Genomic DNA, 18932 nt, shown 5'->3' with positions numbered 1-18932 from the left:
CCCTCTTCGACCTTGGCAGGCCCACGGGACTACCCATCTGATAGAGGGAGACTCCCTCTCTCATTCGCTTTCAATCCGAGGATATCAGACCTGAAGGAGGACCTGAAAGGAATGTATGCTCGGATTGGACGATCATTACGGAATCTGTCTCAGAAGGGTATGTCACGGATCGACAGGCACGCTGTCAGATGGGATCTCAATTCAAGCAGGAATGTAAGAGGATGTCTCGGATCCTAAGCTTCTCTAAAGCATGCATTGTATTGTATTGTACCTCGAACAAGGGATTGCAAAACGGTCCGAATAACCGTTCAAAGGGATTCAATGCTCGTACCTGTCGATCAAAGATTTTGATCCGAGACATTTCATTATGTATTCAGGGTCAAACGGAAAGAAAAATAAATCTCTTTCCAAAAGAATGGGACTGCCGTGAAGGGATAGTGCGTGAGCGGTGTGATTTACAACTGAACCGACAGGTCTACTTACCATGCGGATCAGTTTATGTGATCGACTTCGGTTAAACATCAACGTGTTTGGTCGCAATTGCCTATTTCAGTTATCTGTGAATCAACTGAGATCTACTTCCATAGATTTTTTGTCCTATCGGTTGGTCCAAGCTAATGTTCTCAATTCTGTCGGTTCATATACAAACGCGTCTTTTCACTAATCCCGGTGGCTTCGAGGCGTATACCCGCGATAATATCACAGATACTTCTTTCGGAACCGAACAAGATAAGCCATCTTTGTGCTTCGTCCCTTGCGCGCATATACCCTTGATAACGCAAATGCAGGATTCGAGTAGACACTCTCACTGCTGTCGCCGTAGATTCTATATGCCCTACATGGATCGGACAAGGTAGACCGAAACTTTCGTATCATCTACTGCTGGTAGATTACTGGAAAATGACTTCCGGCTTGTCGATCTTCGTATCTCGACAGTTGATCGATGACTGACAGAAGATCAGATGTGAATCAGGAACGGAATGGGTTAGACACCCGTAAGACTGGGGATCGTTTATAGCGAAATACCAAGAGGAAGATAGCTCGCTCAACCTATCTGTAACCGAGACATACGGGTGAGATCGCCGACGGTATGTGAAGGGACCCATTGATAACATGTTCTGCCCGGTGCCAAGCAGAAAGAGGAGCAGCATTGCCAGAAGGAGAGCTAGGAACCACTGAGTATGGTGATTTTGAAAGGAATAGCCTGTCGAAACCCAATCACCGTCGAGGTTCACACTATTTGATTGTAGCAGGCACGAAGAGGGCAGTGACGTCAGGTCACAATAGGTTGATGCTAGAGAGATCGCTTCATTTTATGCATCCGTCTAGCTACACTACAATTAATCGTAATGCTACAGTTTTTCTTGTATTCTCATCGCTCCTACGCCTAAAGCCTGCCACTTAGTAGGCGGAACCACCATTCACGTGGAAACATTGGGCGGTGAAGTAGGACGAATCGGCGCTAGCGAGGAACACGAACGCGGTGGCTACTTCGACGGGTTGGCCCGCTCGACCGATAGGAGCTGAAGCGAAAAGTATACGTGAGCACGAGTCAGGTGGTGCCACGAAGGGCTGGGCTTAACTTACTACTTGGACCGAAGTTTTCGAGTGACTCCTTGGTCATGGTTGCGGGGATAAGAGGGGTCCAGACTATGTATCGATTATGTTAGTTGGCGTTATCGTATCATACCGACATAGAAGGTTACTCACTTGGTCCAGGACAGACAGCGCTGTGGAGGTGCATTGAATGATTAGCTTCTTTCGTGAATTGAGGTTGACAGTTGGTTACTCACTTTACTCTGATACCTTTCTCCTTCACAATTTGATTGGATAAAGCCCTGGTGAATCCAACGATAGCTCCCTTCGTAGCTGTATAATCTAGTAATTTCGGGTGACCGACGAATGGGTTGATCGAAGCGTTGTTGATGATTGATCCTCCCCAAGGTATAATCGGAATAAGGTTCTTGGTGAGGTAGAAAATAGCGTGGATGTTGACGTCGAAAACATGTCTCCATTGGTCGGAAGGGAGATCTTCAATATGCTCGACTTCGTTTTGAGTCGCAGCGTTGTTCACGCTGATTTCAACATGGGTATTAGCGGTGTCTTATGTAAATCCGTGAGAAAGAGGATATCCGTGACCATAATAAGGACTTACAGAACATGCAATTCACCGCCACTCCACTTCTTGATCTTATCGACCAATTCCAAAGCCCCCTTCTCATCCCTCAGATCTTGAGCGACAAGTTCTACTTTGGCCTTTGGAGCTACCTTCGAGATGTATTCCTTAGTGTTCTTGGCGTCTTCTTCCTCGGCTGGTTGGTACTGGATCAGAACATTTGCACCTTCTAGAGCGCTAATAAGCATAAGTCAGTTCCAGTTCCCCATTGCGAAAGACTCATTCAAAGGATTGACGACATATAAGATAGTCGTAGATATACTGCCACTTACTACAAGATAGCCACGGCTCTACCAATACCGGAATCACCCCCAGTAATAGCAGCGTTCTTCCCTTCTAGTTTACCCGCCGCTTTATACTTTGTTCCATCTGCCAACACGTCGTCTAAAGGAGGCGGGTTTAAGGGCACTTGTTTACCTGGTAACGCATCCTGAGCCTGTTTAGCGATGGAGGGAGGCAAGAAACCTGGTCGGTACTGCTCTGGTACGGAGGATGGGATGTTCGACATTTTGTATGCGGTTGTTGGATATGGGTTATGAAGATAGTAAGGATGAAATTTCCATGCGATATTTGCGATGGATGTATGGTGTTATATGGGAGATGGGATGTGGATGTCACACCATACTGCAATGACGTCAAAATACGATGATGCAGTGGAATGTGGGAATCAGGCTAGTGAACGTGGCATTATCACAGGAGTTTATCCCAACACATCGTCATCTTCTCTTACCTGCTCATCGGGGTATGTGGTCCAGACCTTTTGCATGACAGACTGAGAGATTATATAGTTACACGCTCGGAAAGTCCTTATAAGTAAAACCACCTGTAAAGATTCAACAACGGTGTCATTAACTACCCTTGATGAGGGTCGGGTATAATCTACGGGTATATATCGTCGAAAACTTGACATCCCTCGATTCTTTTTGACCACTTGATCACGGACTTCGACTGCATGTCATTTCTGTCGGTTTCCCAGGGTGATAGCAAGACTGGCTGGATAGTCTGCATACTTGGCAGAGCGGAACATCCCCACCAGTACGAGTGGTGCATTTCACCTCGGTCCGCTTTTCCGTGGGTGCTTTCATGGCCTTATCACACCATCGGAAATGGCCGATGTTCTAACATCTCACTATATATCAAGTGAACTGAGATTAGAGGTATTTGCTTATGCTTGTTGTACTTGATATCGTATACATATCGGAGGATTCGTTTGCCGAACAATATAGGTAAAACTGCAGTATATACAACCAAAAATGTCAAAGTGGCCTCAACCTTTCGTATCTACCGTATCGCATTGGCAAGCTACCGTGAGTCTTCACTTTCTCTCTCATCTCGAGAATTTTCACTAAGAAAGTTCTCATGATAGAATCGAGGTAGGAGATCCTTGTATAATCATAACAAAAATGAGCCTTTACCCACGGAAGTAATAGACTATGTCATCGTAGGAGGGGGTATAGCTGGTAAGTCCGCGATCGCTTTACAATGATCTTAGCTAAATGCTCGTTCGGATGTAGGTACTATGATGGCTTATCATCTGACCAGACCGGGTGTAGCAGATGACAAGACAGTCGCAGTGTTGGAAGCCAAAGATCTAGCTTCGGGTGCTTGTGAGTATATCATCCCTGCTGTTCAAGCTATATAACAGTACTGAACGGAGGATCTTGTCTTGATCTAGCCGGTCGAAATGGTGGACACTGCGCTCCGTTCTCTTTCGGTGCGCTCACCCTGTTTACGACACCCTTGGAAGAAGGTGGTGCAGGATTGACAATTGAGGAGGCTATAGAAGTGTTAGATTTTGAGAAGAGGGTCCTGGAAGAGGTGACGCAAACGGTGGAGAAGGAGAACTGGGATGTTGATTTCTGGAAGGGCGAAAAAGTTGAAGGTGAGTCATAAGTCCACACTAGCATGTTCCCATTGAGACTTTGATCGGCGGCTGCTAATTGTGCTGTCGTGGCAAGTCCGCATCTCACAAGAGGGTAAAACCAAGATGAACGAGAACTACGGCAAGTGGATCGCAGCTAGGGAGAACCATCCTGGGTTGAAAGGTACCCAACCGGAATGGACTTGGAATGAAGATGAGGTAGAGGCGAAGAAGGTGAGTGTGTTCACTGAGTCCTAAAGGGTCCTGTAGCTGGAACGGAATTTTACTGGAATATACCGAGACAGATTTCACTCATATAACATTGCATCACCTAGGCCACCCGAATCCACAATGCTGTTGCTTATTCCAAAGGTCCCGCAGGATCTGTTCACCCTCATAAACTCGCTACTGAATATATGAAATCAGCTATGGCTACTGGTCGAGCAGATCTGTACTCCTACGCTCCTGTCCTGTCGACTAAAAGGGTAGATGGAGTATGGGAACTTGAAGTGCATGAGAAGGGAACGATCAAAGCTAAAGAGGTTATCTTCTGTACGAATGCTCACACGCCTCATCTATTCGAGGGAAGTTCCATTGCAGATTAGTAAGTACATCCTCCATCTGCTTGTCTACAATGTGTTGATCATGATTATAGTCTGGTCCCGTATCAAGCTCAAGCTGCGAATATCACCACTCCCTTATCATACTCCGGATCGAAGTATCTTGCCAACTCATACACAATTGAAGATGGGCCTTATCTCATGTTCACGCCTGATTCAGGTATCGTCATGGGCCTGGCCCATTACAATGCGTACAAGCAAGGTGTCATGACGAAGAAAGAGATTTACGTTGACCATGATGCATACGTCACAGAGGGAATCACCAAGTGTGAGGGGAATTTTCTCACAGACATATCAGCTTCAAGTGCTATGATATAGGACTAATGTCAATCGTTTGATGGACTGTTAGGGCTCAGAGAATACTGCAAGAACAATTTTTCCGATTGGGGAATTGAAGCTCCTGGTGAAGGTGCGATGAGAATCTGGGCAGGAATGTTATGTGCAACTAAAAACACTTTACCTCTTGTCGGTGAGATCCCAGGTAAAGAAGGGATGTACATGGCAGCTGGGTTTCACGGTGAGTGGGGACTTTGTCATAGCGTGATGAGGCATAGTTTGTCGGATTTTGTCTGATATTGTCCATTGCGTGGTGCCATAGGCCACGGAATGGCTCGTATTCCGCTGGTTACCAAATACCTAGCTAAACTCATCACCACAAAGGAATGGGATGAAGGTCTACCTCTCACTTTCAAAATCACCGAGGAAAGGTTTGAAAAGGGTAAGAAAGCATTACCGTTCATCACGGAGGAAGAGAGAGATGATAGTTTGGCTGGGAAATTCAAGAAGGCCGTTGGCCTGGGTGGGAAGGAAGTACCTTGTGTTAGGTAGTTATGGAATAGATGTTTCAAGGTACTCGTCTTGTCATTTGGTGTTCAGGTTGCACTGCGTTCCGAAGTCTCTTTTGCTTACATGTATATACGTTTTATGAGGCATGTGAATGGAAATACTGTAGTTACCTACACATCGCTGGTATCCTTCGGCCTACATGGTCCGATCTTTCTTTCATTTCGGCCGAGGATGGACCCGTCAAAGCCGTCTGGGTCTCCATGGAGAAGGAAATCTAAATTGCTAAATTGATCAGGGATGGATCATTTAACCGAGTGTGAAGAGAGGTAATGAATGCAGCTTGACTGGTTGAGTGCGAAATCACATGGTCAGTTTGACAGTCGAGAGAACCGGCATAGGGTACATGTATTCTGATGTATCATTACTCAGCCAAGGCTCGATGATCTCTCGAGCTGAATGATGCCTGTGAGGATGAGGATGAGGAAGGTGAGAAAAGTAGAGCTTTCGAGTATTTGCAGCAGAATTAACCGATTGTCCAATCTCTTCTTTTTACGAACCAGAAAGGTCCGCGAGGACTTTAAGGTTTGATTTCAACAAGACATGAACACAAGCTCAAGCATACATCACGCCATTGTCCTGTGTATACGGATGCGCATGCATGTGAGGTCGACGATGACAGCAGAGAGAAAGAAGAAAGGAGGAGAAATGGGAAAAGAGGGATTCAGGGTATAATGTCATGACATTATGGTTGAATGGATAGATGTTGCCCCACCATTTCATCCATGTCACTCACCATTTTAAACGACTGATTCATTTTCCATTTCAGTTGCTCTTCTCTTTCTTCTTTTCACTCATCATCGCGAACATCATATTTATCCACCTGGGTATACCCTCGTGCAGCTGTACACTCTCTCGAGCAAACCCATCGGTAATACTGGTCAGAAAACCATTTGTACCTCCCCACCTTACAACAATACACCATGTCATCCGACCCCCACCCTCACCCAGAGATCGATCCCAACGACTCACCCGAACTCCTTTCGCATTCCACCCTACCTCATGATGTGGCCGTACCGGAAAGATCGATGGTGGAGGAAAGCACAGTGACGGGAGTGACGTTCACACCAGAGTAAGTTGGGAACTAGATTGATATGACACGTCACCGTAGGCTGACTGGGTAACAATCGGTAGATTATGGATGCAGAGAAGACATTGGGCATTGGATGTACTTCGTAAAGAAGGTGTACGATCTGTGAGCTCATATTAAATAAGTGTGGATATTGCGCCCAGCTGATAAGTTCATCATAGGTCTTGGACATAGGTTGTGGACCTGGATCATTACTTGAGACCTTGGTTGTTCCTCCTACAACGATATATGAACCGCCAATTCTTTCAACTCAGGCCAGTTCCGATGAAGAGGATGATTTGCTTCAAGGGAGAGATTTATTCATACGGGTGTGTGATGATTACCGCTTTGACTAAACAATCACAGAGCTAATACTTGTCCATCGTATACAGCGATTGGGTGCTCTCGACGTCTCTCCATCCGTGATCACCTCAGCCCTGAAGACGCTCACTCCACCCACCAACTCGACAATACCAAGGTGGGAACCGCTCACCACTGAACTCTGGCTGGGTGGTATCGAAAAGTACAACGCCAAGTTGGAAGGGTACGAAGCAATAGTCCTATTGGAAGTTGTAGAGCATTTAGATCCCGATGTGTTGAATAGGTTCGGCGTGGTCACGTTTGGGACTTATAGACCAAAACTGTTATTGGTCACTACCCCTGTGAGTCTCACTCGAGTTTATCACCTCAATTCTTAGAAGGAATAATTGGATAGATACACTAATGTTGATCTTACCCTAGAACTTCGACTTCAATGCTAAATTCCCTCGTGCGGAGGAACATGATTTCGCAAAGAAAGGGTTTGTGGATCCCACTGGAAGGACAGATAGAGTATTTCGGTGAGTGAACTGATGACCTTCAGATGTTCTCTCTTACTGACATGCATACTAGACACTCGGATCATAAGTTAGAAATGACCAGTGCCGAATTCAGAGGATGGGCAGAGGCGGAAGCTGCCAATTGGGGGTGAGCACTTGCTCTCTGCTACTTGATACTATCTTATCTGATCTCATTTGTCAATTAGATATGACGTTGAGGTGTCCGGTGTTGGCGTATCCTCCCATCCATCCTATTACCCTTCCGACGATCTCTCTCAACCTGGTCAACCGATATATGCATCCCAAACGGCAATTTTCAGACTGGCTACTGGCTTACCCCTTCGCTCACCCCGATCGGTCCGTACGGTCGAACTGCCTTTTATGCCCAATTCAGGCGAATCGTCACATTCTCATAAACTTGCTGGGAGATTCATACATCCTGCTAATGCTCCAGGAGACGGCAAAAAAGTATCGCCTAACGAAGTTGTTAAAACGGTGAAAGAATGTTATAAAAGCTGGAAGATAGATGAAGTCAGTTTAGACGAGTTATGGGGAGTGCACGAAGTATCGGGTAGATGTGCGGGATCAAAGAGGTATCTCGTGAGTGTGTTAGGAGGATTTGGGGATTGTACTGCGATAGATGGGGCCAGTGAGGAATTTGAGGTGGAGAAGGAGAAAGGGAGAGGTTTGAGAGTTAGATGGAAAGGTTTCAAATCCGGTTGAGCAAGAAGGCATGGAAGGTGATATTCAAGGAAGATGGTCGATCCGAAGGATGGTAGAGAAGAAGTAACAACAAGTGGAGCATAAATCCCCAATTATAATCAACAAGTCACTTCAAGATCGGTCCGAAAGAAAATGGTAGACTGTAGAATATGATATATAACAGTATCATTCAAGTCATATGTGTGTACAAGTACTTGTTCATTACTAGGTAGCATGCATGAAAGATCATAAAATGCTTCAGTAGCATGCCGCTAACTCCCTTTCATTGACAAAATCTCGAACTTTCCTCCATCTTGGCTGTCCCATTGGCAGTCATTTTGCCCAGGCTACCAACATCTTAAGATCCCGTTCCGATCCGTGTTGTCAATTCAGCGCTTATGGATATTGGTCATCCCTCACTTAGCCTTAGCCTCTGTATGCTTAACTCGAGCATAAACATACCAATCCGAATGCCGAATGCCTCTGTTTCGCTTTGCCCTGCTCTTTTCTTTTCCCACGACCCAAATCCCGATCCATCCACATGAGCCAAGCTTAAGCAAATAATCGAAAAGCCACTGACGGCATTTCTCGATTGTTCAACTTTCCATCAATTCACCGAATTTCCGCGCTAGACCCAAAGTAGTCTGCGCCATTACCACAACTTGTTCGATCGTACTGCCTTGCTTGTTTGTTTGAAAAGCTAAGAGCGAGATCGATCAGCTGACCATGAGCCTTTTAATTGCAGGGCGAGCCGTGTATGAAGTACGGTAGCAGCACAAATGAAAGACATTCGGACTCGGGGTATTGACGGACTGGGTTAAAGTCAAATTATCTAACAACCGGACAACTTACTTCCCCTTCCTCCTGGTTTGTTTGCTCAGTCAATATGGCATCCGGAGCGTCCAACACACAAATATCCTTCAGTCAACAATGAGGGCCTTCTGCTCGACTCCTGAGGTTTATCATCCCCGTCTCTCCTGGTGGGTCTGTCAGCTGACCAGATGTATGGAATCGAGGGGTGAGAGCTCATTCCCCCGGACATTCCCCATGGAGCACATCGATATAAATACCTCGATTCGAGACTCTATCTAGTTCCTGGTCGTCCGAAGATTCTGTTGTTTCCTTTTCCTTGAAACGAACTGAAACAAACTGATAGACTACCAAGATGTCTGATCCTAAGATTAACGGTGATAACACCAGTGTTCATAGTCATCCTAATTCTCATATACACAGTGAGAAAGATATAAAGGCTGCCGAAACTACTCATCATGAACATGCACCTTCCACCAATACTACTTCTACACCGAACGAAACCGACAACGTTCAAATCGACTATACACCTGAAGATCGAGATGCGAGATTAGCCGCTCGAGCGACCTTGCAAAATGCCTTGCACGGTATCCCAAAGGCACAACTCATCAAGGAATCAGATGAGTTCTGCGATGCTCATGGCTTAGAAGAACATAAAGATACGTTTAGGAAAGGTGCTTTACTTGCTCAACGACCTGGAGAATGGGCGGCGATCGACGAGTTGAACGCCGAGGAGAAGGCTGCTATTGAATATGAACATCGACACAAGTAAGCATGACATCATCCGTCTACTCTTGATTATTGGGTGTAGTGGCTGATAGTATATTGTACGATCAGATGGAGAATGTCGAAAGATTTATGGTGGGTCGTGGGTGCCTGTGCGATGGGTGCGGCGGTACAAGGTTGGGATCAAACAGGTAGTAATGGAGCGAGTGCGTGTCACGTCCATGCATGGTATCTACAATCTCACTAATTTCGATTCTATAGATCTTGGTTTCCCGCAAGAATTCGGGATCAACAGAGGACTCGACGAACCTGGAGGTGCACATGATCAATGGATTCTGGGTTTGGTCAATGCTATCCCATATCTATCTGCTCCAATCATGTGAGTGATCTCGATCACACCAAGAGCTGTATTAAATCTGATTTATATAAACGTGATATAGCGGTTGTTACTCTTCCGATCCACTTAATAACCTCTTCGGCCGTCGGGGTGCCATCTTCATCGCTGCTATAAGTGAGTCGTCTACATCCTCCCATAAAACCAATATTCATTCACTGATGTCCACCACAAAATCAGTCCTCATCGCCACTCCACTCGCTATGGCATTCACCCACACATGGCAAGAACTCCTGATCGTCCGTATTTTCTTCGGTATCGGTATCGGTCTGAAAGGATCTACCATCCCAATCTTCTCTGCTGAGGTCGCTCCCACCGTGGTGAGAGGGGCATTAGTCATGATGTGGCAGCTCTGGACTACCGTTGGTATCTTCATTGGATTCGCTGCGAATGCAATCGTAAGGAACTCGGGTGATATCACTTGGAGGTTACAAATTGGAAGTTCCTTCATCCCTGCTGTACCGTTAGCTATGATGGTTTGGTTTTGTGAGTGATTTATGGTGTTCGATCTCTATTTGTCACATAGTAACTTATGCAGATGAGTTCCCTAGGCCCAGAATCGCCCCGTTGGTATATGAGAAAAGGCCGAATGCCCGAGGCTTTCAAGTCAATGAGGAAACTTCGTAAACACGATGTCCAAGCTGCTCGAGATCTGTTCTACGCCTGGGTTCAATGGGAAGCCGAGAAGAAGGTGATCGGAGATCGATCCATGTTCAGAAGATTTGCCGATCTGTTTACTGTCCCTCGAATCAGACGAGCTACTTTGGCTGCATCGGTCTTGCATGCAGGTCAGGATTTATGTGGTATTAACAGTGAGTTTAGGTTCGGCTCGTACTCAGTAAGCCATGGCGGTGGCTGATACATGGTTCAATCTTAGCCATTGCCTTCTACTCCTCTACTATCTTCGTAGATGGCGGTGCTTCCAATGTGGATGCGTTGTATGCCTCGCTAGGTTTTGGTGCTTTAAACTTTGTCTTCACCTGGTTAGTCTCGCTTTTGGGATGGGTAATGCGATACCCTATGCTGATTCATCGATACATAGGCCCGCTGTCTTCACAATCGATACTTTTGGTCGAAGAACTCTCAACTTGTTCTTCTTCCCATTGATGGCTGTATCACTTCTTGCTGCTGGTGAGTGCTGTGTGCTCAGAAACGCCTAAAGCAGCTCTCGTACTAACATTGTCACGTAGGTATGGCATTCTACATCGAGGAGCAAAGAATCAGAACTGGAATCGTAGCTTTGTGAGTGGATTTTTTATTACCAGGAGGTCATAGTATACTGACGAATATAATTTCCAGGTTCATCTACATCTACACCATCTTCTACTCCCTTGGTGAAGGTCCAATCATCTTCACTTACTCAGCTGAGGTATTCCCTTTGGCTCATAGAGAATTAGGTCAAGCTTTCCCGTGAGTAAACCCGTTTTACGACGAACCCGATGATGCTGATTATCTCTTTCCATTCAGCGTATCGATCAATTACTTTGTCAATTTCTTGTTGAGTTTATGGTTCCCCTTCCAGCTCAAGCAATTCGGTGGTCCGGGTACATTCGGTAAGTACTGGATTCTTGATCGATTCATCCTGATACTCCCCCTTGCTAACATTACCTATAGGCTTCTATACCGGTACCAACATGCTAGCGTTCTGTCTCGCCTTCTTGTTCATGAGAGAGACCAAACAACTGTCTCTCGAAGAACTTGATCAGGTAAGCACATGTCTACATTGCTCGTTCCCAATACGAGGCTAATTCGATTCGACTATGCGTGTCTATAGGTCTTCTCGGTACCCACTAGCGTATATATCAATTACCAGTTCACGAAATGGCTCCCTTGGGCATTCAAACGATACGTCTTGTTCGACAGGAAAAAACAACTTGAACCTCTCTTCCATGAGGATAAAGATATCAAAGCTTAGCGTCGAATCGATCTGAGGTTGACATCGATCGATTCAATATACGTTTGCCTTCTTTTCCGTGGTAGCCTCTTTAACTATTGATTCGTTATAATGGGTCTGGAGATTTGGTGGTAGGGCAGGGAAAATGTATTATGTAGTTTTTCTATTCTTATGAGTACTTGAGAGTGCGGATGTATCTTATACATACAACGTCAGGAGATTTTTCACCAGTCTTCAACCATCCGGGTGATCCTATCACGTCGATGATCTCTTCAACACGTCCAAGATCCAATCTTTACCTTTTACACTATCTTTCAGCCCGTATTTCCTGTATCGATGTTTCCCCCCATCAGCACGGTGACTATGTCCTATTGCGCATCGTAAAAACTCACCAAGCAAGGGGGAAACAATGCATTTGTCCTTCTGCGACCCGCCACTGTCCCTCTACACCTATTTCCTGCAATCTATCCATTAACCTCATCGTATCGGGCGCCAACACATCCCAAGTACCTATTATCCCGTTCATCTTCACTCCTCTCTCCCTCAATAATAACAGGTTCCCATGGATTGGCGATACGATAGGATCAGATGGTGCGATCTTTCCACGCCATTTTGACGCCACTTCGCCTGTATATTTCATAGTCAATACCGGGTCTACTTTGTTCACTTTCTCCATTTCCGAATTACTATTCGAGCAATCTACCACGGGAGATATCAGCGTCACCGATTTGGGGGCGATCATTTGCGAGTTGCTCGAGAGGACTTGTAGAGTAAGAGACAGAGCTACATTCCCCCCTGAGCTATCACCGCATAAGTGTAGATCTAGAGATTGCGTTGAGATCTCCTGGTAGACTCTCAGCAAGGTCGAATTAGCGGTCGAAGCGGTGCTGCGAGGTGCGAGAGGATAGGAGATTATGGTGAGATGGAGATGTGAGAGTTGCCGGAAGAGTTCCACGACAAATGACCAGTGTTGGGACGATGGGGGGCTATTACGGTAGGGCACAGTTCAGCTAAAGGTAGAGGCTGTTGTTGTTGATGTTGACTCACGCTTGGAATCCTCCTCCGCAGAAACTGTACTGAACATCATTAACAGTCCATCCTTACTACAAAATCACAAACCCTAGAGACCATTATGCTCACTATAATAACCTTCCATTCTTCTTCTCACCGTTTCCTAGGTGCTTATAGTCCAAATCATATAACCATATATCTTCCACCGAACGTTCAGTGACCACACATTCCCTTCTCACGGATCTAGGGATGGATAATCTCGGTGAACCTGCTTTGGACCATTCGAGCTTTCTTTCCCGATTGGACGGCGGTTTCACCAAGGCTGGTCTGAATGGCCTGATGAGGTTTTGCAAGAGGTGCATCAACCATGTCCGATCGAAGATGGGACTTGTTTCGATCTGCATTGATAGGTGATAACGATGAAGTATAGGTCAATGAAGAAATTTCAGGGAGTGTGGACGGAAGAGCATTGGATTCGAGCTCGCCATGGTGTCTAAGTATATGGCCAGATGCATGTGTGGTCTACGGCATGGTGGAATAGGTTTATTGACTACAATGACGTTGTGCATAGATGGGAAGATAAGAGACAACTGTTCATGGTGAGTGCAGCGACGATCGTGGAATTGGACCAAATCAATCGATCGGATTAGTAGCAATTACAAATCTTGTAATGAGGTATTACGATTCAAGTGAACACATGGTAAGGTGAATCATTACAACTCATTACGATCGATTTGTCACAGTAACACCAATGCATGGCGACTATCAACTACAACGAGAGACTTGAGACTTGCTACATCCGATCGACATCAGTTACAAAGGTTGCAACACTCTTACACCTTGGTTGATCACCTCAATATACTTGACACCATCCACAGTGACTTCTTTCAAGAGTTTCTCAGGCTCATCGGTGGGATGACGGGTGTTTATGATTGAGATCTCTCTCCATTCTTTGTTTGTTGGGATCTAAAGTGGATCGTAAAATCAGGACGTGTCTTCGTGAACAGGGTGGCTACATCACTCACAGGTATACCTTTGTCTTGCAACACCTTGAATTCCTTGTATGCACCTTGAGATTCGAAACATCCTTCTCGCTTGATTAACGGAGAGTCCCAACATGGTTGCATCCTGAGATCACCCTTTGAACCGTTGAAGAGAACGACTGAGAGTCGCTCGAAGGTTTCTTGCGAGGGAGGTGGGTTGTGCACTCTGTGTCTTGTAGCTCGGAAGTGACCACCCGAGATGACTGTGTGAAGAAACGGGCGAATTAGTCGTCCGTACTTCAATATGGGATACAACGCGGACACTCGTACTCACGCTCAAGGGTATCACCGATGTTGATGACCAAGGCCCCCGGAGCGTACTTGACGTATCTCCAAATACCATCTCTACCCCACAATTGAAGACAAGTGACGGGAACACTGAACAACATAGTAGTCGTACCGAAATCGGTGTGACCGAACATCCTCAAACCTTCACCCATACCTTTCTCCTGGTTCTTGAATGGGTGGAACAAGGCATGTCTGAGATAACCCTCGTTGATAGGTGTGGGACCTTTCGACTCGATATTCTCATATAAGAAGTCATCTGGCATTTCCAACACTTTACTCAATAAGGTCAGGAGCCTCTTGTTGACTGATCGGGTGAGGTATTCAGTAAATGCTGAGATCTCATCCATGAAAGGGTGGATACATTTAGGTACTTTGTCGAGTGATTTGTACTCTTCCTCGTAGAAGTTGAACTGAGAGATACCATCGTATTTGCCTTTTATGGTCTATGGTATGTATTCATTAGCAATTTCAGTTCGAAGCTTCAAGTCATCTATATAATGCCACTCACTCTCCATCCGAAAGGAGGTTTGTAGCCTGCGTAAAGACCACCTTGAGGATCCCAATGAAGTTTCTCTTTGTCTTCTTCAGAAATATTTCTGTGGAGATATTGAGCGATTGAGAACTGTCGGTGAAGCTGAGGCACGCATCGTGGGTCAGCTCGAAGACTCACGAGCAATAATCTCATGCACTCACCTGTTCGAGGTTGATACCGTAATTGACCAAATACAAGAACCCATCGTCTCTGATTGCGATCTTGGCAGTCTCGACGAGCTGCTTGACTACCTCTGGATCAGGTGAGTCGAGCAGGGACAAGTCGATGGAGTGAAGCTTGGCATATTCCAAATCCTCTGTGGGAGGAGGGGGAGGTACCCATTTGGGTACTTCAGGTTTGGAATCCAAGTTGGTAGGTGGGTTAAATGGAGCAGCCATTGTGTGCGAGTGACCAGAACAGACAAGGTTGAAATATGGATGTTGCAACTCCCCAGTCAGAACTTGTTCGATCTCTTATATACCTTCCATCCCCTCGGTCCGTCACACGCACCCTCTTATCAGTGACCACCTGCTTGATCAGAAATGCCGTCTGCCATACCGGCTCGGGGGTCAATATTTCGCCATTCGGTTGTTCGTCGGGGACCCCTCATAACGAACTAATCGTTTGTTATTGAGATAATCAGTTGCAAGCTCGTTCAGGGAAGTGGGTCGTTTTTCGTTATCGCTCGGGGTAGATTTCGGGGACGCTCGGGGAACAGCATTAAAAGATAATTGATTCCTCCAGTATCGTTCGGCGGCAATGCAATGTGTTTTAATTGGTAGGTGTCCTTTTCCACGGACCCGAGTTATAAGACTAGGAGCTGTGTGAGTACATATATATAGCCTTAGGAGGAGTAGCACTCATGTTATGTCTTCCCATATATTCACATCACCAGAAAACCTCACTTATTCAACTTCGAAAACAAAATCACAGTCACTCCACAACAAATCGAAATGTCCGCTGCTACTAAAGTCACTGTTTACAACGACGAGTTCCCTCTCAAGCCTCACAACAGTGAGTCGAGACGAGGTTGATCACTGGAGTACATACTGACGTTCCGTATCGATGTCAGGTCCCGCTGTCAAGATCGGTAACCTTGTCTACTGCTCCGGTCAAGTTGGTATGGGTGAGATCAAGGCTGCTACCGTGAGTCTCCCGAGTTTCACTTAAACCAATGAATCAAGTCTCATAATACTATCGTCGTATAGAGGGAATCCTTAGGAAACTTGAAGAAGGTCCTTGAGCTCTCCGGCTCATCATTGGAGAAGGTCGTTAAATACAACGGTGAGTTTAACAGTCCATGTTGATTTGTGTCCGATATCTGGCTGATGAACCGTATCATTCTTCTCAGTCTTCCTCAAAGATATGGATGAGATGCTCACCATGAACGAAGCTTTCGTTGCCTTCTTACCTGACCCCAAGCCCGCTAGAACCTGTATCCAAGCTGGTAAATTACCTGGTGGACCCAACGCTTCCATCGAGATTGAATGTGTTGCTGAGCTCTAAGCTCAGGATTGAAGGGCATTTCATAGGCATATCTGTACATAGATAACTCATCATCCATGCATTACAACTTTCGTGATTCGTATGACTTCTTCTTCTGACTGCACACTTTGTGAACCTGCATGCATGCTTTGGACTGTGCGAATAGGGACCGCATACCTCTCACTTCGTCTATCGTAGTTCCCACTAACAGTGGCCCACCTCACGACTGCATCTTTCCACAGCTCACTTGGAAACAACTGAAATCTTGCTATAAGTCAGCGCAATCCGCTTCGCCAATACTGATGGTATCTCCGGTGACCCATCTATCCAGACACAACAAGTACGATCACTTGTACGGTCCGAGTTCCCGTTATCAACCTTTGGAATTTACGTTATCTTGCTGTACGCATCTTGTGGACCTGCCCCCGCGCCTTCCCCAATTCCATATCAGCTGATCAGGTTGACAGGTCAAGTTCCCCGACGCAACCCCGAATAAGGAACGATCCTCCATCTCGGTTTTTTACCGATCCGTCGGTATTTTCTATCTCGAGATCACTTCACTTTCGACGGCTCTGCATGCACTTAAGAGTAATACTGTATCAAGCAGCGACCAAGCCGGCTCAACTCACACTTGACAGAGACACAGGCAGATACTCACACTACCACGATGACGGACCTCAATAGATTCAAGCTCGATAGTTTGTTCTCAGTCGCTGGACAGGTCAGTGACGAGTTTCACAGAAATTCGAGAACATTTGCTGAGATGATATTTTGGCATAGACTGTATTGATTACAGGCGGAGGAAGTGGTATCGGTAGAAGTATGTAGTCTCGTGACTATCTACGATGCGACTTGAGATACTGACTTACATGGTTATTGCAGGTCTTACCACCGCCTTCGCTGTGAATGGTGCAAGAGTGATCATCGTTGGAAGAAGACTCGATGTCCTAGAGAAGACCGCTCAAGAGATTGGCGGGGATATCATTAGATGAGTTGAGTCCTTCGTATCCACAGTAAAATCGCGGTGGTTGATCTTGAAGTACTGTTCAGGGCGATGTATCTACCAAGGCTGGTACCGAAGCTGTGATAAAACAGGTCGAGGAGAAAGTGAGCCGTGTAAGTTCCAAATTCCTCTAGACTAATCATACCATGAGCTGAAGGGTGTGATCCAGCTGGACACTCTTATAAATTGTGCTGGTATATCAGTTCTGTTCAAAACCCCCGCACATCAAGTCTCAGATCGTAAGTGGATTATCTTTCTCCATCTCGACGCTGACCTCGCTGCTCCAACAGCCGAGACTGTCTACCCGACTTTATCATCCGTAGAAGAGTAGGTCACATATTGACGTGTTATGAACTTATGGTGTGACTGACGTCCTCTCTGCTGTAGCGAGGACTGGATCAAGTCTCATCAAGTCAATGTTAACGGTAAGCGTCCCGCCGGGGCATGTCTGGATGAGCTGCTCATCACCTGAATCTTCCGTTGCAGGACCATACTATATGTCTGTCTCGGCGATCCCATTACTTCGAAAATCGCAGAACCCCAATGTGGTCATGATCTCGTCTGTTGCTGGGCTGGCGCCTCAAAGGTAGGTGACAGGCAGCGGAGCCTTGGGTTTAGAACTGATACTGGCCATTCTTCATATGACATAGAGGAAATAATACTTTCACTTATGGTGTATCCAAGGTTTGTGCTAAATTTATGCACATGTTGTATCATTTAATTCAAGGAAATGTATTGACAGCACCATCGTCCTCTGTAGGCCGGCACGATCCACCTTTCTTCCATGTTAGCAGGTCGATTACATCCGTGAGTCACTCTTGCTGACATGCTTTGTACAACACTGATACGACTGTCCGTGCGACAGACTCAAGATCCGAGTGAACTGTATATGCCCTGGTATATTCCCCTCCGAGATGACCGCGACCAGGGATAAAGACGGAAACATCTTGTTGGGGGATATGGGCACCAAAGCTGTCAAACGATGCACGATGGGTAGGTGTAATTTGGTGGAAGAATGATATTCAAGTTTGGCTGACGAGATATCCGTACAGGACGGCCTGGTTTACCAGAAGAGATTGCTGCGCCCATCCTACTCCTCGCGAGTAAAGGAGGAATGTATATGAACGATACGTGTATCAATGTTGATGGAGGAAGATGGCTAGTGAGTACTGGCAAATCCTTCGAATCCACTGCAGATCGATACTGACAGATGCAATTAGGTCATGAAAGGTATTTACGATGGTTATCGATTGCCAGATGATTCTTACATCGATTAGGGCTATCGCTTGAGGATCTATCGAGTCCTATCAGAATGTACTGAACATAAATTTGATACTGGATGCATTTGTTCTTTCCGACGATGACTTATCATGACCAACAATTTCGCTTAGTGCACTTCTCCATTGATATGTTGGAACAGCTCACAATTTGATCCCTCCTTGCCAATGAGTATGACCCCATGCGAACTCGGTAAGAGAGATTATGATACACATGAATCAGCACAGATAGTCATGTGCGCATCGGCTTGTGAGCCTGGTACCCCATCTATTGACGACCAAGATCCATCATGCGTCCATGCCATGTTCGGAGCAGGACCAAGATACCACAGGTCCGCAAGAAGCCAATCACCTGATGCAGTCCCGCAGTTTCACAAATC

The 18932-nt window shown here is 45.9% G+C and overlaps 8 protein-coding genes across 8 annotated transcripts; 5 read left to right on the top strand and 3 right to left on the bottom strand.

Moving 5' to 3' along the window:
• Window positions 1-1401: 1401 nt before the first annotated feature.
• On the bottom strand, window positions 1402-2684 carry L199_006497 (uncharacterized protein; the record flags this gene model as incomplete). The annotated part of the gene is made up of 6 exons (XM_064892196.1): window positions 1402-1523; window positions 1588-1650; window positions 1711-1730; window positions 1794-2075; window positions 2156-2353; window positions 2449-2684. 6 exons carry the CDS (start codon window positions 2682-2684, stop codon window positions 1402-1404), a joined length of 921 nt encoding a protein of 306 aa, XP_064748268.1.
• A 745-nt stretch (window positions 2685-3429) lies between these two features.
• On the top strand, window positions 3430-5485 carry L199_006496 (uncharacterized protein; the record flags this gene model as incomplete). The annotated part of the gene is made up of 9 exons (XM_064892195.1): window positions 3430-3483; window positions 3543-3636; window positions 3691-3783; window positions 3852-4058; window positions 4135-4271; window positions 4373-4641; window positions 4693-4925; window positions 5007-5174; window positions 5256-5485. 9 exons carry the CDS (start codon window positions 3430-3432, stop codon window positions 5483-5485), a joined length of 1485 nt encoding a protein of 494 aa, XP_064748267.1.
• Window positions 5486-6423: 938 nt separating this feature from the next.
• On the top strand, window positions 6424-8110 carry L199_006495 (uncharacterized protein; the record flags this gene model as incomplete). Its single annotated transcript, XM_064892194.1, has 7 exons — window positions 6424-6572; window positions 6635-6695; window positions 6752-6898; window positions 6962-7231; window positions 7311-7408; window positions 7461-7535; window positions 7594-8110. The coding sequence occupies 7 exons, from the start codon at window positions 6424-6426 to the stop codon at window positions 8108-8110; spliced, it is 1317 nt and encodes a 438-aa protein (XP_064748266.1).
• A 1144-nt stretch (window positions 8111-9254) lies between these two features.
• Window positions 9255-11934, top strand: L199_006494 (uncharacterized protein; the record flags this gene model as incomplete). The annotated part of the gene is made up of 13 exons (XM_064892193.1): window positions 9255-9667; window positions 9737-9831; window positions 9887-10004; window positions 10066-10136; window positions 10200-10505; window positions 10571-10831; window positions 10897-11002; window positions 11062-11150; window positions 11210-11261; window positions 11319-11429; window positions 11487-11572; window positions 11634-11725; window positions 11794-11934. The coding sequence occupies 13 exons, from the start codon at window positions 9255-9257 to the stop codon at window positions 11932-11934; spliced, it is 1941 nt and encodes a 646-aa protein (XP_064748265.1).
• Window positions 11935-12168: 234 nt separating this feature from the next.
• Window positions 12169-13328, bottom strand: L199_006493 (uncharacterized protein; the record flags this gene model as incomplete). The annotated part of the gene is made up of 4 exons (XM_064892192.1): window positions 12169-12241; window positions 12306-12899; window positions 12961-12984; window positions 13054-13328. 4 exons carry the CDS (start codon window positions 13326-13328, stop codon window positions 12169-12171), a joined length of 966 nt encoding a protein of 321 aa, XP_064748264.1.
• A 409-nt stretch (window positions 13329-13737) lies between these two features.
• On the bottom strand, window positions 13738-15185 carry L199_006492 (uncharacterized protein; the record flags this gene model as incomplete). The annotated part of the gene is made up of 5 exons (XM_064892191.1): window positions 13738-13890; window positions 13950-14170; window positions 14242-14698; window positions 14764-14889; window positions 14949-15185. 5 exons carry the CDS (start codon window positions 15183-15185, stop codon window positions 13738-13740), a joined length of 1194 nt encoding a protein of 397 aa, XP_064748263.1.
• A 555-nt stretch (window positions 15186-15740) lies between these two features.
• L199_006491 (uncharacterized protein) lies at window positions 15741-16293 on the top strand (the record flags this gene model as incomplete). The annotated part of the gene is made up of 4 exons (XM_064892190.1): window positions 15741-15801; window positions 15860-15933; window positions 15996-16071; window positions 16139-16293. The coding sequence occupies 4 exons, from the start codon at window positions 15741-15743 to the stop codon at window positions 16291-16293; spliced, it is 366 nt and encodes a 121-aa protein (XP_064748262.1).
• Window positions 16294-16939: 646 nt separating this feature from the next.
• L199_006490 (uncharacterized protein) lies at window positions 16940-18552 on the top strand (the record flags this gene model as incomplete). The annotated part of the gene is made up of 13 exons (XM_064892189.1): window positions 16940-16993; window positions 17053-17092; window positions 17155-17189; window positions 17323-17388; window positions 17445-17514; window positions 17566-17602; window positions 17663-17700; window positions 17762-17861; window positions 17926-17959; window positions 18036-18082; window positions 18141-18268; window positions 18328-18437; window positions 18496-18552. 13 exons carry the CDS (start codon window positions 16940-16942, stop codon window positions 18550-18552), a joined length of 816 nt encoding a protein of 271 aa, XP_064748261.1.
• Window positions 18553-18932: the final 380 nt, after the last annotated feature.

Source organism: Kwoniella botswanensis, chromosome 1 (assembly GCF_036426115.1).
Source record: "Kwoniella botswanensis chromosome 1, complete sequence".
In the NCBI taxonomy this organism is placed as follows: domain Eukaryota; kingdom Fungi; phylum Basidiomycota; class Tremellomycetes; order Tremellales; family Cryptococcaceae; genus Kwoniella; species Kwoniella botswanensis.
This window is presented reverse-complemented; position numbering and strand designations above follow the sequence as displayed.